The sequence below is a fragment of the Protopterus annectens genome, chromosome 9.part0, assembly GCF_019279795.1.
Source record: "Protopterus annectens isolate FY-2018-M chromosome 9.part0, PAN1.0, whole genome shotgun sequence".
NCBI classification, from domain to species: Eukaryota; Metazoa; Chordata; order Ceratodontiformes; family Protopteridae; genus Protopterus; species Protopterus annectens.
In genome coordinates, this window is record NC_056743.1 from 220,048,576 (window position 1) to 220,064,645 (window position 16,070).

Sequence of the window (16,070 nt, forward strand, 5' to 3'; positions counted from 1 at the left end):
GTGATGCAGGGATTAATGCCCAGCTTAGTATGTTTATATATGATTGCAGAGTGGGGGACGGTGTTGAAGGGCTTGGCGAGGTCCAGATAGGCTGTGTGGATCGCCTTGTCCTCGTCCACAGCTCTGGAGACTGATTCAAGGATGTCAATCAGGTTGAGGAGACAAGATCAGCCCTTTATGAAACCAAACTGGGTCAAGTACAGTGTCTGAAGGTTGCCAATATCTTTGTTTATAAGTTCCATGGCTTTGCAGATCAGACTCGTCAGATTGATGGGACAATAGTTCCCGGGATCCAAGGTGGCTCTACCCTTGTGGAGTGGGATAACTGTAGCTGTGCGCCACTCATTGGGCACAGAGCCTGAGGTGGGGCTATGATTAAATATGACACTTAGGTGAGGTGCCAGTTCATTCTGTAGTTCATGTAGTACACAGCCCGGGATGTCATCTGGTCCCATGGATGCTGTATTCTTAGCTTTGGAGTGTGCGTTTTCTACCTGTATGGCCATGATTATCAGAATTTGGCAATCTTTTGGTACTGAGATGGGCCCTTTAGTGTTGAGGGGGGGGTGACATTGGCACTGAATCAATCTGCCAGGGTATTGGCAATATCCTTGGGATCAGTATATTTAATGCCATTCTGTTGTAGCTCACAGCAGATCTGAGCATTGCCATTTAGATTCTTGACCTAACTACAGAATGCCTTGTGGCCGTCCTTGGAATCTTTGGCAATTGTATTTCCGTAATTAGCTTTGGAGGATTTTATGAGGGATTTCAGCTTCTTACTGAGGCTGGTAAGGGAATATTTTGCATTATGGGATTTTCCTTTTTTCTGCAACAGTTTCTCCCTTCTGTTGTATAGTTTGTTTATGGCAGGGGACCACCAGATTGGCTTCCTTTTCTTTTTGGAGGAGAGCATCTTGGTTCTATTTGGAATGGCACAATTTATGCACCAGTGGATGTGCTCATACAGTGCCTTTGTGTAGGATTCAGTAGTCAATCTTTCAGTTCCTGTCTTCATGGGTGTCATGAAGTTTGTCACTTCTGATTTGGGTAGCATGAAGTTAGCTTTGGAGAAGGTTTTTATGAAGGTTTCCCTACTGGGGGGTGGGGGTGGGATGTGGACATTAAGGATGATAAGCTTATGGTCAGACCTGACCAGTGAGGGGGTGACCACTGGTGTGGAGCATTGCTCTCCCATGTTGGTAACAACCAAGTTTGGGATATTTGAGCCCCTGGTGGGATTATGGATTAGTTGATCCAGAGCGCTGGAAACACATGAATTCCAAGAAGCATTTGGCAAAGGTGTTGGTACCCAAGCAGTTTTCCCAATTAATGGTAGGGTAGTTGAAATCACCCAGTATTAGGGTGTTTGGTTGTATCTTAAGATTTTCCAGTATGCTTAGGAAGGTGTAGTGAGAATCTTGGGGCATGGTGGGGGATCTGTAGCAAGCTACAATTTGGACTGCAGTCTTACCTAGTGTTAGTTGCACCTGTAGAAATTCAGATGCATTGATTTGGGCAACTAGCCTGGAGGTGTGAATATCCTTGGTGAATATGAACACTCCTCCACCTTTAGTGTTTCGGTCCTGGTTTGGTTAAGGGGTACGGAGGTGAAATTCCTAAAAAGAGGTACATGGAGGGCTCCACCTACAAATAATGCTGGTTTCAGTGGGTTTTTTTTGGATGGGATGTTTGAATATATTCTTGCAGTTGGTATGATCTGACATGTTCTGCTTACTACCTGTGTTTTGATTATCTCAGTAGTAAATTATTTTACCTTTAGATATAAGCATAGGTCAATTTAAAGTTTGGACCAATTATGTTGCCAATGTGGATGTGTTTGATATAGTGTTGCACACATACACATCAATACAACTATTATATTTTGTAGGAATTCACAGTGTTATGTATTGAAATAGCAAGCCCAAAGGCAGACTTGTTTTCCACCAAATGTTATTAGTGTCTGGTTTTGGGATTGACATTTCTATACATAAAGCCATGGATTTATACAAAATGTAATATCGTTGAATTCTTTTGGTGTTTAGATCTTCAGTCTGTCTTCAGGCAATTTTGTTTGAATGCATACACCTGTTTGTGGGACATATATAAGTGAATTTGTTATGCATACATACACACACACACACACGCATACATATATATATATATATATATATATATATATATATATATATTTATATACGCATATATATGTTTGTGTAGAAACACACACATATGCACACAAATATATAAAGTTGCAAGGCTTGCTCTACAGCATTATACAAAATAAAAATGTTATACCCTATTTATCTTTTTCACTATTCTAGGTTCTACAGTGTAGTAGCATGGTCTGCTGTGATCAATGTACTACCCCAGCAAACAAGCTGAATAAATAACTAAAACTATCACTCTGTGGAGCTAATCATGCTGTGCTCCTATAAAAGGAAGAGTGGGGAAACAACAGTTGCACCATTGCATGTCCACATTTTATGGTGTATAACATGTGGGTGTGGTCTCAGTATGATACTGGCCAATCTCCTATCAGATTAAAAATTCATTGGTTTCATATGCTGCAATAGGAGACCCATCATGCCCTCTGTTTCTGTTTTAGTATCAAAGCAACCTCATAAACTCAGCTGTATCATCTGTCCTTGTACCTCTAGGCCACAACACTGCAGAGGAAAGATTAAGCTATAGTAAAATTGCAGTTTGCAAAGGAGGTGTATAATGAATTAATTTTATGAATTACAGGTAAAGTGTCTTAAAGTTATGCATAAACTTTCATTCTTCAACCTAGGAATTTATTGGTATTAGTGGAAAATGGCCTTTTATTATGCTACACTACTGCACAATGGATTATGTTTTAATCATGAACGTCATATAGGTGTAAAAATTGAAAGGACTATATGATACTGGAATGACGCTGGAATGACTGGAATAAATGTCTCTCTTTTAATTACCCAGAACTGTGCTGAAAAAGTGCCAGTAGCTCATTTATGTGCCAGTGTTTCATTTATTATGTAGTAGCAGGCAGCGTACAGCGGAGGTAGATGTCAACAATATCCGATTCAAATCTTACTGTCTCCGATAAAATGAAACAGACTGAATTAAAATGTCTGAACCCAGCCACTGGGGATGCACAAGCCAGTGCATTTCTTGGTGCCGGTCCCATGCCCGGATAAATGGGGAGGGATGCGTCAGGATGGGCATGCGTCAGGATGGGCATCCAGCGTAAAACTTCGCCAAATTATTCATGCAGACAGCAGTAAATATTTACATACTAGATCGGTCAAGGCCCGGGTTAACAACGAACGCCACCAGTACTGTTAGCCAACAGGGTGCTGGCGGAAATTGGGCTACTGTTGGCCGAAGGAGGAGAGGAGGTGGAAGGCATGGCCGAAGGCAGGAAGAGAGGAGAAAGGCTAGGACTGTGGTTGTGAGGGTCAGAACTTTGAATGTTGGCAGTTTGACTGGTATAGGGAGAGAGCTGGGCAATATGATGGACAGAAGGAAGGTTGGTATATTGTGTGTGCAACAGACCAGATGGAAGGAGAGTAAGGCTAGGTGTATCGGAGGTGGGTTCAAATTGTTTTATCATGGTGTGGATGGGAGGAGAATTGGCGTAGGAGTTATCCTGAAGGAACAGTATGCTAAGAGTGTTTGGGAGGTGAAAAGAGTGTCGGATAGAGTGATGTTTATGAAGCTGGAAATTGATGGTGTAATGATGAATGTTGTTAGTGCATATGCTCCACAAGTTGGGTGTGCTATGGATGAGAAAGAAAAATTTTGGAGTGAGTTGGATGAAGTGGTGTTGACTGCGAGAGAGTGGTGACTGGAGCAGATTTCAATGGGCATGTTGGTGAAGGGAACAGAGGGGTTGAGAAAGTGATGGGTAGGTATGGTGTTAAACAAAGGAATGCAGAAGGTCAGATGGTAGTGGATTTTGCGAAAAGGATGGACATGACTGTGGTGAATACGTATCTTAATAAGAGGGAGGAGCATAGGGTGACATACAAGAGTGGAGGAAGATGCACACAGGTAGATTATATCTTATATAGGAGGGCCAGTTTGAAGGAGATTGGAGATGTAAAGTGGTGACCAGGGAAAGTATAGTTAGGCAGCATAGGATGGTGGTTTGTAGGATGACGTTGGTGATCAAGAAGAGGAGGAGGAGTGTGAGGGCAGTACCAAGGATCAAATGTTGGAAATTGAAAAAGGGTAATTATGAGGTGGAGTTCAGGGATGAGTTAAGACAGGCACTGGGTGGCAGTGAAGAGTTACCAAATAGCGGGGCAACTACAGCAGAGCTAGTAAGGGAGATGGCTAGAAAGGTGCTTGGTATGACATCTGGACAGAGGAAGGATGACAAGGAGACATGGTGGTGGAATGAGGAAGTACAGGAGAGTATACAGAGAAAGAGGTTGGCAAAGAAGAAGTGGGATTGTCAGACAGATGAAGAAAGTAGACAGGAGTATAAGGAGATGAGGTGCATGGCAAAGAGAGAGGTGGCAAAGGCTAAGGATAAGGCATATGGAGAGTTGTATGAAAGGTTGGACACTAAGGAGGGAGAAAAGGACCTGTACCGATTGGCTAGACAGAGGGACTGAGCTAGGAAAGATGTGCAGCAGGTAAAGGTGATAAAGGATAATGAGGGAAACATACTCACAAGTGAGGAGAGTGTGTTGAGGAGATGGAAAGAGTACTTTGAGGGGTTGATGAATGATGAGAATGAGAGAGAGAGAAGGTTGGATGATGTGCAGATAGTGAATCATGAAGTGCAATGGATTAGCAAGGAGGAAGTAAGGATAGCTATGAAGAGGATGAAGAATGGAAAGGCTGTTGGCCCAGATGACATACCTGTGGAAGCATGGAGGTGTTTAGGTGAAATGGCAGTGGAGTTTTTAACCAGATTGTTTAAGAAAATCTTGGAAAGTGATAGGAAGCCTGAGGAATGGAGAAAAAGTGTTTTGGTACTCATTTTTAAGAATAAGGGTGATGTGCAGAGCTGTAGAAACTACAGAGGGATTGAACTAGATCAGTCACAGCATGAAGTTACAGGAAAGAGTAGTGGGAGCTAGGTTAAGAAGGGACATGATGATTAGTGATCAGCAGTATGGTTTCATGCCGGGAAAAAGCACTACAGATGCGATGTTTGCTCTGAGAGTGTTGATGGAGAAGTACAGAGAAGGTCAGAAGGAGTTGCATTGTGTTTTTGTAGACTTAGAGAAAGCATATGACAGGGAGCCTAGAGATGAGTTGTGGTATTGTATGAGGAAGTCGGGAGTGTCAGAGAACTATGTAAGAGTGGTACAGGATATGTACAAGGGTAGTGTGACAGCGGTGAGGTCTGCTGTGGGAGTGATGGATGCATTTAAGGTGGAGCTGGGATTACATCAAAGATCAGCTCTGAGCCCTTTCTTATTTGCAATGGTGATGGACAGGTTGACAGATGAGATCAGACAGGAGGCCCCATGGACTATGATGTTTGCAGATGACATTGTGATCTGTACTGAGAGTAGGGAACAGGTGGAGGAGACCCTGGAGAGATGGAAATATGCTCTAGAGAGAAGAGGGATGAAGGTCAGCAGGACTAAGACAGAATATATGTGTGTAAATGAGAGGGAGAATAGAGGAATGGTGAGGATGCAAGGAGTAGAGGTGGTGAAGGTGGATGAGTTTAAATACTTGGGATCAATAGTTCAGAGTAATGGTGAGTGTGGAAGAGAGGTGAAGAAGAGAGTACAGGCAGGATGGAGTGGGTGGAGAACAGTGTCTTGTGACAGACGAGTACCGGTAAGAGTGAAAGGGAAGGTCTACAAGAGGGTAGTGAGACCAGCTATGTTATATGGGTTGGAGACAGTGGCATTGACAAAAAGGCAGGAGTTAGAGCTGGATGTGACAGAGTTGAAGATGTTAAGATTTGCACTGGGTGTGACGAGGGTGGACAGGATCAGGAATAAGTATATTAGAGGGTCAACCCAGGTTGGAAGGTTTGGAGACAAAGATAGAGAGTTAAGATTATGTTGGTTTGGACATGTGCTGAGGAGGGATGCTGAGTATACTGGGAAAAGGATGCTAAGGATGAAGCTGCCAGATAACAGGAAAAGAGGAAGGCCTAAGATAAGGTTTATGGATGTGGTCAGACAGGACATGCAGATGGTTGGTGTGACAGAGCAAGATGCAGAGGACAGGAAGAAATGGAAACAGATAATCTGCTGTGGCTACCCCTAAAGGGAAAAGCCAAAAGAAGATGATGATGAAAATGACTATAGGCCTCTGCACTAACTATGCTGTCCATAAATACCGTACTCAGAATTAATCCTTCTGCACTCATTCTCGAGTATCTGTACTGAACTTATGTAGACTGTACTACTATGACTTTCTGTATATCAGTCCAAACTAACTTAGTTACTTCTGTAAGAAGTATCTCTCCTAATAATAGCAAAACCCTTTAAATTTCCTACAAGTTCTACATGCCTCCTTTAACCTGGCATCCCAAGCCTCGTACATCTAAACAAGATATGTTTGTACTCAATGTACTGCACATTCTGTTAGCACATTTTATTCTTATCAGTATTCTTGATTGAAGGTTATTAATTTATACTGAAATTGCATTAAAATTGTATTTACGTCTAACAAACTACATTTAAGTGAAACCTAATCTTATATTAGGTTTTACAGCAAATCCTTTGTTAGCAATGCTTAACACAGCCCTGCATTACATGAAACATAACAAATCATGAAGACTTGTCTACATCAATGTAGTAAGTAAATAAATGCATGTAAAACTGAATGCGGTTATATTTTAATCTATAAAGAAAACATTTCTTTAGCATAGGTTTATGAGATTTGTGTGTATTATCTGTCTTAACTGTAAGTGAAAAATAATACTCTTACACAACAGAGTGAAAGCTTCATAAACTATATTAAGCTTTATTTGTTAACTCACTGTGTGTTTGTTAATGAAATAAGTGCAATGACCAAGAGTGAATCCTTTTCAGCCATGGTCTGGACCAATATCACATGCAAATACAGGATAAAACGTTGTAATGGAGCTGTGACATCAAGTAATAGGGTTTGATCAATGCAAAAACACAGAGTAAAATAATTTTATAATTAAAATTACTGAGAGTTTAAAGCAGTGACTTGAGTATTATCTTACAGATGCCTCTGAGATGATGTTTTTCACAATCTTTGATGCTAAACAGGAGGTTTTTTTTCTCCAGAAATATATGAAGCTTACAAAAATATATGTCTTTAATCCAAATCTCTGAACTGTGACTTGTGTCAGGTAAATATAATAAATAAAGAATGTCACAATGATTCAATGAAAGAGTATTTGAAATCTGGTACAAACTTTCAAAATAAGTTAATAATTATGGAAAATTAGAGCGCCAGAGCTGCAGACAAGTGACTGGTATAAATGGATAACCATATCAAACCTCATGACCGACTTTGTAGTGTCCTAAGATATGAATACCAAATGACCAAAAATCCATGCTTCTATATAATATGTGCCTGCATGAGTACAATTACTTGCATGCATGCTTGGATGCTGAACTTTGCCAACTGCCTCACTGGTTTGAGATTTTTTCAAGATGGACATTTATTTACTTATATCACCACTGGCTTCCATTTTAAGGTAACTGTCCTTAATTCTAAGAATCATTGCTGTGAGCACCAAAATAGCTAGACTGAATATACAAAGATAGGGAAATGTTTATACTATACCTGAAATACCTGCCTTAGATTATTCCTCTTTCTCTGAGCTATGATACCTTCAGAGTTAGTATACATAAGTAGTAGGGGTTGATGGGATGCAGCCCCCATACTGGAAGTAAAAATTAATTTTAAAGAAGACAGCTCCTGTTGACTTTGACAGTGTTCTTTAGTTTCACTTTGTTCCCTTCATAGTTATGGGCATCAGAATTATAACAAGGATCTTCTATTCGATTATCCATATTTAGCACATTTTTCTTGTTTTCAAAACTAAGTGAGGTAAACAGAAGAAAATCATTTAGAAAACAGGCACAGAATAAAGAGTTTGCAGAGTAAGCACTGTACAAGTCAAAATTAGGCTCACCAAAATACTAAAACATGCAGTGAAGCTATTGCTTTGTTCATAGACAGTAGAAGAATAAAATGTACTTTATACTTCCACCGGGTCATCACATCTCATTAAGGCCATGTGTGAACTATCAAGCCCACAATAAGTGCTCTCCTCACTCATCTATGATTTTCAGTTCAGAACAAATTTGTGGTTTCTTATGTCCTTTCATATCTAGTGCTTATTTGTTTCCAAATGTGAGTGAAAAAGTGTGGTGAAAATAATATTATACAGTTAGTGATAAGAAGTAGTTTCAGTGAAAAATTGCTTTACTTTTAGGTTTTCAGTTTTTTTTTTTCTGTGTAAGGCCATTTTGGGAACCATTATGAATAGAAGAAAACATAAGAAAAAAAATAAAAGGTTGAGACTGCAATCCCAACGGATGTTTTTTTTTTTTTCTTTAAGGGGAAAAAGCACAGGTGAGACTTTTTACATTGTGAAATACACCACTTGTTGATACCAAGAACAGTTCTGTGTCCATGCACACATTTATAGTTGTAATGCATTCTAAGGTCACTAGTAACAGTCGTAGTAGTAGTGCTTTCTGGTTTAAATAGCTTTAGTTTAGACAGATCATGCTTTTTGTGTTACAGCCTATCTAGAAAGCTCAAAAGAGACAGTACCTTGCAAGCTCTTGCCCAAATTTTCACATAAAGTTGAAACAATCCATGTAAAAGTCTTCTTGTATGCTAATCAGCCACTTCTGTCAATTGTATAATTATAATTATTTATTTATTTATTTTTTATTTTACATTTGTTGACCGGGATAGTCCAACTGGATATATGTCCCTTTTCAGTGGAGGCCCGGGGAGAAAAGCTCCAATGAGGCAAGTTAACAGACAAGCAGATAATTCAGGATACATATTTAAACTAGGCCCATTGGGCACACATAAAGGAATTAAGCATCAGTGAGGTACAGTTGATAACAAGTCTAAATAACAATATACAGTGCAGAATAACACAGATAAGCCATCTTTCTTCAATTGTGGTATACAAATTTTATGAGGATAAAACGTGTGACTTACAATAGTATAGATGAGGAACAAGAATTAGTCTGGTGAGGAACAGGGACATAGCCATTTTATGCTTAGGTAAGATTTAAGGTTATTTTAAATTTAGAGAGGGATGCTTCTAGGGTTAAGGATGTAGGCAGAGAATTCCAGAGTTTGGCTATATAAGAAGAATATAGGGAGTCACCAGCATGATTGTGAGATCTGGTAACTGCTAACAGTAATTTATTAGTGGAGCGGAGTTGCCTAGGACAGGTGTACTGTTGGATTATGTTACTTAATGAAGGTGTTGTGTTTGGATGCTAGAGTAGCTTGTGTGTGATAATCAGCTGGTTATAGGTTATTAGGTTTGGAAGTTCAAGCCAACCCATTTGTTTTAGATTTTGGCAGTGATGAGTTCTAAAGGGGCTGTTGTTGGCAAATTTGGCTATCTGATTATAGCAGGAGGTCAATTTATTGGTTTCTGTTTTGGATAGGTTGGTCAAGATTGGTGATGCATATAGTAGAACTGAGAGAAGGTGTGTTTGTGCTATTGTAGTTCTAGCATTGTGAGTCAGGAATGATTTGTGTTTGTAGAGACTACCCAGTGTTTTGTTAGTATTTTTTATGGCCAGATTAATATTTACATCAAATTTGAGTTTGTTATCAATAGTGATACATAGAAGCTTTGTCTGGTAGTCAGGTGAGATAGTGGTACCGTTTATTGAGTGGATAGTAAAGGAGGAGGTGGGGGCAGTAGTGACTGAAGGATGAAATATGAGGAGTTTAGATTTTTTGGGGTGGAGTATTAAGGCATTCTCAGTAAGCCAAGTTTCGACTGAGTGAAAATTTTTCTGGGTTTTTTTGTGTAGATCTGCTAGGGTAGGGGCACTGCATATTATAGTAGAGTCGTCAGCGTATTGGATGAGGTTTGAACTATTTACAGCTGAGTGGAGATTATTAGTAAAAATTAAGAATAGTAGGGGGCCCAGTATGGATCCCTGAGGTACACCAAGTGTCACAGGTAAGAGTGGAGACAAGTTATTGCTCCATAGTACTGCCTGTTGTCTATTGCTGAGGTAGTTCTTAAGCCAGGAGATTGCCAATATATCTAGGCCTAAGATAGAAAGTTGGGAGAATAATTTTTCATGATTAACCATGTCAAATGCCTTTGATAGGTCTAGGAAAAGGGCTGCAGAAAATTTGCCATTATTTCTGTTGTGGTTAATGGTATCAGTGAATGCTAACAGGGCAGTGGTTGTGCTATGACCTGGGCAGAACCCGTGTTGGGTTTGGGATATAAGATCTTGCTTAATAAGGTGGGAAATGAATTGTTTGTGAATACATTTCTCCAGTATTTTAGCAAGTGGGGATAGGATAGCTATTGGCCTGTAGTTAGATATGTCATAAGAATTGCCCCCTTTATGAAGGGGTATAATATAGGCCATTTTCCAGATCAGGAGTACTGAGCTTTCAGAGATGGATCTGTTTATTAGGATAGAGACTGGTATGGCTATTTCAGTTGCTGCCAGTTTTAAGAATTCATTGGGGAGGGAGTCTACTCCTAGTGTTGTTGGTTTTAATTGAGAGAGTAATTTTCTTATGTAGGAGGTTGGGGTGGGTTGAAGCTTAAAAGTTGGGTTATTATTAGGTTTGGGGTCAATAGTAGTGGTTTTGGTATAAGTTTGTTTTGTGATAGGGCAAGAATGGTCTCAGTAAAGAAAGTATTGAAAGATTCAGCTATGCTTTCTTTCATTAACCCGGTTGTTGGGGGTGGAGTGGTGATTTTTCTAGGGCATAGTAACCTGTTTAATCCTGCCCAGAATTTTTTTGGGTTGTTCATGTGTTGATTTTGGTGGTTGATAAAGTAGTTTTTTTTATCTTGCTTGACTAGTTTTTTGGTTAGATTTCTAATCTGTTGGTAGGCTTGCTGTGTACTTGGAGTTTTGTTGGATCTCCAGATTTTCCAGGCTCTGTTCCTTTCTGTTATTTTTTGTCTTGTTTCCCTAGTTATTCATGGAACTTATTATAAAAGAGGCAGAGGTATACATTGTGTCACACAAATACTCAACCATAAAATACCCAGTAAATATACAAATGTATCTGCCTAAAGCTATCATGCAGTCCTTTCGTTGTGCGTTTGTAGCGTTCATGAATGATATCCACCTCAGACATACTAAATGATCAGCCTAGTCTACCTTACATATCCATTTCTTCAACTAAGGTGGCAACCTCTCTGCTGATTAACTCTGTCAGACTGATCTTTATTGCATCTTATTTTATCTCCTCCATTATTTTCTCATTAAAGGTTATTTCTAATTTTGTGTACCTTTTTCAGGAATAATTTCTAGGTACATGTCCTTTATGAAAACCTAGTGTAGCATAGAAGCAATAATAATATTTAGAAATATGTTTTGAGATTTGGGTTATTATATAGGTTCATAGGTGTGTACTAGGCTAACTTCCCTGGAGCCTATATAAGCCTAGCCCAAGAAGATTCCCTGGCATCATGCTGCCTAAAGTTAGTTTCCAGTCCCCCTGTCAAGCAAGGCCACTCAAGTGATCCCCGGGGTGAACTTTCTATTGCCCATCCACTCGTCACGATTTCTCTTAAAGAGGGCCAGTGAAGTGCTCTGCTTGATGTGAATGGGAAGTTTGTTCCAGAGTATGGGAAGTCTCTGGGTTAAGAACCTGTCCCTTCAGCATGTTCTGTTTATTGTGGTAATGAGGTTTAGGTCCCTGGAGCATGTAGCATGGAGGGATTGGGATTTCTTTAGGTGTAGCATATCTAGCATCTCTGGGTCAGACATGGCTTTGTAGGTCAAGCAGGGATTGCCTCTAAGTAGGTGATAAGAGACAGAGTATAGCTGGGGTTCTTTTGAGTCTGTCCATATAGGGCATGTGTCTAAGGCCGAAGATCCTCTTAGTAAGGTATTTTTGTGGCCTTTCCAGTTGTTGTAGGTGTATAGTGAGGTACATACCAAATGAGGCATTGTATTCTATAATAGGTCGAATGAGGCATGAGTGCAGAGGGATTATGACTTCTTTCTTCCTGGATGAGAAACCTTATGTAATGAGATGTGCCACATAGAAGGACTTTCTGACTACAGTGGCAATGTGGTTATCAAAGGAGAGGTTTCTGTCAACCTGTGTCCCCAGGTCTCTTTTCGCACCTTCAGTGTTTAGTGGATTGCTGCCTATGTGGTAGTTCATGGGCACGGAATTTTTCCCAAAGGGAATGACAATGCAGTTTTTGGCATTAAGCTTAAGGCCATGGTTCTGGCACCAGTCATTGGAGTCAGTGAGGCCTTTTTTGTAGAATGTCTACATCAGTTGGAGAATCAATAATGGCTCCCAGTTTGCAATCATTGACAAACTTGATCAGCCAGAGTCCCTTTGTGTTGGCTTGAACTTCAGAGAAGTAGATGCCAAACACGAAAGGACCTAGGACCGATCCCTGTAGGACACCACTTGTAACTGGTTGGCAGTCAGATTTGGAGTCATCTACTTTCACAGTGTCAGTTCTAGCAGTAGGTATAAACATGCATCATACTTAATATCCCTCATTCCATCCATAACTCCTTTTGTTTTTTTAATACAGACATTGATAGACATCATTTTTGACATGGTGTGTGTGTGTGTGTGTGTGTGTGTGTGTGCGTGCGTGCGTGTGTGTGTGTGTGTGTGTGTGTGTGTGTGTATGTGTATATATATATATATATATATATATATATATATATATATATATGTATATATATATATATATACATATATATATATATATATATATTTATATATATAGCAGTTGCATGATTTTATTTTATTTTATTTGCATGAGTAAACCAGAAAAGTTCATCTGAGCCATGACCAATACCCAGTGCAATAGTCTCGCCACACAATTATGCCTTTCAGTATATATGCCCTTTGCCATTAGTGTATCACACCCAGCAACAAGATGTGTGTCTGTTTCCAGTTCTATTTTACAGAACTTGCATTTGTCCATTTCTTCCACATGTTCAATGGACTTTGTAAGCAAATATGTATGTAGTACACTTTCCTGGGCCCCCAGTATTAACTTTAAATTTAAATTCATCTCCCATTAACCATTCCTGCATCCGATCTGAATTAACACGAGGTTGATGCAAAAGTTTTCTGTATATGCAGCTATATTTATGCCTTTTCAACATTTCCTGCCTTCTTATCTGATCCTTCTCCTTATATTCTTTCTTTTGTTTTTTGGCACATTCGGTTGCTGCCTGACTTTTGTCTACTTCTTTTCTGATTTCCATTCCCATTTGACATTGAAATGCTTCTGCTAATCTAAGCAGACTTGTTTTCTTCATGTTTTAAAATTTCACTATGTTTGTATTTGGTGAAGTCAGCAGATACATATGCAGTCCTATGACTGCAGATTTATACATGTAATCTATTTCAAGGAGGCCATACCTTTGGTATAATGATAAATATATAATCTTGGTATACCCTGATGTTTATATATCATTTCATATGCATGAGACATTTTTCTTGCTTTCCTGTCCAACTGATCCCGTACCTTTTGGGGTCAGTCAATCACCCCAAAACCATAAGTTAGAACAGGAAGAACAAAGCGGTTTATACTTGGACATTGTTCCTAGATGCAGAGGAGTTTTCAATATTAATTGTAATTTTCTAACATATTCCTTACTGACTTTTGTTTGCATTTATTCATGTTTTACTGTTGATCCTTCACCAGTTCCAAGACATTTATACACTCCCTCCTACTCATGTTCCATTCTATCCCATTCCTGTCCCAGCCTGATATTTTCTTGGTTCTGCAGCTTTCCTGCTTTAAAGATTGCTTCTGCACATTTATCAAGACCAAATGACACTCTTGTATCATCTGAGAAAGTTTTGACCACTTCCAAACTGTGCTTTCAGATTCTCATCTGATGAACTATGCAGTTTTAAATCATCTACAAAAAGAAAATGAGAAGTCTTTACCTTTTTTTTGTTTGTTTTCTCATAGCCAAATTGTAACTATAACCTAATCTGTCAAGTAGACAGCTTCATGGGTTAAGGGCAAGTCAAAACAGCAGTTGTGTCAAACAGTCACCCTGGAATATCTCCCTTTGAATTTTTATCCTTGGAATAATAAATTGTCCTTTATCATGGCTTAGCAGCAAAATGGTTTGCCACTATTTCATGGTTACTGTACTATAATTGATCAATGTAGGTTGCATCTAATACATCTGTAAGCACTCCTTTATCCACGAATGTGGGATGCTGCCAAATGCTTTTTTTGTAATCTGTCCATGCCATACTTAGATTCTTCCCCATTTTACAATTCTCCATTATTACTTTATTTAACAAATGATCCTTTGTTCAATATGAGTTTCTTTTATTACCCCCTTGTTCTATTGCCATGATTGAATTTCATTCTAAATCACTATAAGCTCTGTCAGCATCGATTTCATTATATAGTTTATGCATTGTCAGAAGGCAAGTTAGGATAGCTTGTATGTTTACTGTTAAGGAGGAATATCATTATTCCTGTTGTTAACCAGGTTTGTGTCTGTTCCGGATCTGCATATATCTAGTTCAATAGGGTCTTCATAGATATTTCTCCAAAATGTGTCTATTTCTTCATTTCTGGTGGTGTTTCTATTCCTTTGTTTCACAATTCTCTATAAATCCTTTTGGGGTCATCAATGAATTTCTTATTTTGTACTTTTTTTTCTTCTAAGTTTTTCTGGCTGTGCTGATAGTCTTAGCTTATTGTTTGTAATAGTGTACAATAGGTCCTTGTCTGTTCCAATACTGCAGATTTATTTTATCACATCTGCCTTTCTTGGATTCCTGTAGGGATCTGGTGATGAGTATGGAGATGTATTAGAATAGTGCCCCTGCTTATAGCTTGATGCATTCTAAAGGAATATTCTGCTGTTAATGTAGTTGGCTTTAGGCTCCGCATCAGTTTTTTGACTGTTGTTGTAGGGACTGTTTTAAAAGTAAAGGTAGGATAGCTAAGGGTTGTGATTTTGGTATACAGGTTTTTGATCAGTGATGAGGCTGCATTAATGAAGTGGCATTAAAGGTGACTGCTACTTCTGTGTCACTCTCCTGCTAGGGTTTTGAATTTATTATGTAGTTTGTTTTTTTTTTATTTCAGAAAGTCAGAGCATGTTTTACTAGTTTGATACTATTTCGATGTTATATCTCTTTTTCAGATTTCTTTTTTTTTCATTACATGCTCTATTTTCCTACTAAGTCCAAGAGAAGGTTGTAACTTAACTCTTTTTCTTCTAAATGGGCCTTATGCATTCAGAATGGTTAGGAAGATATTGTTAAAACATTTCAACAGTATCTACTTTAGTGGGTGTCAATTACATTGCTGTAAGGTGGATATGAAAGTTTCAAGAGTAAAGTTTGTTAAATTCCGAACTAGATTGTAATGAAGAGAAGAAAGGGTTGTACCACATTATCCAATGGTGTAAGTGGGGTGGTGGTAACTGAGGTTGTCAGGGAGGGTTGCTGCTTCTTGGAATTTGTCTAGATAACAGTTGTGAAGGTGTATGTGGCTGTTTTAAAGCTTTTGGTACATTTATCAACTGGGTAATATTATAAGTGTTCAATGAGTGCACTAGAAATGCAGAGAATAAATTTATCTAGTTGATATTTAAGTCAGCAAGTATGACAGTTTCACGGGAAATGAGATCGAAGATAGGGCATTCTTGAGATTTTGGGGATTATTCTGAGGAGGGGTGTACAGGGATAAGATACATATTGTTTTATTTGTGGTTATTTGAATGAGGCCAAATAGAAATGCAAAATTTTAAAGGAGGATATCTCAGATATGGGTGGACCTGTAATGTACTTTAGTCTAACAAAGTTATACTTCCAGCTTTGTTTTGTTTTGCAATCAAACCTTAGATTATTGTACCAGTGTAGTAGAATGTCCTCATTTTTAATAGATAGCTTTAGCCATGTGTCTGTGAATA

The 16,070-nt window shown here is 38.9% G+C and overlaps 1 protein-coding gene across 2 annotated transcripts in view; it reads right to left on the minus strand.

Annotated features, from left to right (window-relative positions):
• The window catches only part of LOC122811144 (ethanolamine kinase 1-like), a 1,165,171-nt gene that overhangs the window by 1,009,431 nt on the left and 139,670 nt on the right, over positions 1-16,070 (minus strand). The window contains exon 1 of one of the 2 annotated variants that reach the window (XM_044082779.1): positions 7,729-7,974. The exons of the other annotated variant lie outside the window; for it this stretch is intronic. Coding sequence (XP_043938714.1) covers positions 7,729-7,827 — 99 coding nt within the window. The 5' untranslated portion in view covers positions 7,828-7,974. Of the gene's footprint in view, positions 1-7,728; positions 7,975-16,070 lie in introns of those variants that run through there. 2 annotated transcript variants of the gene reach the window in all.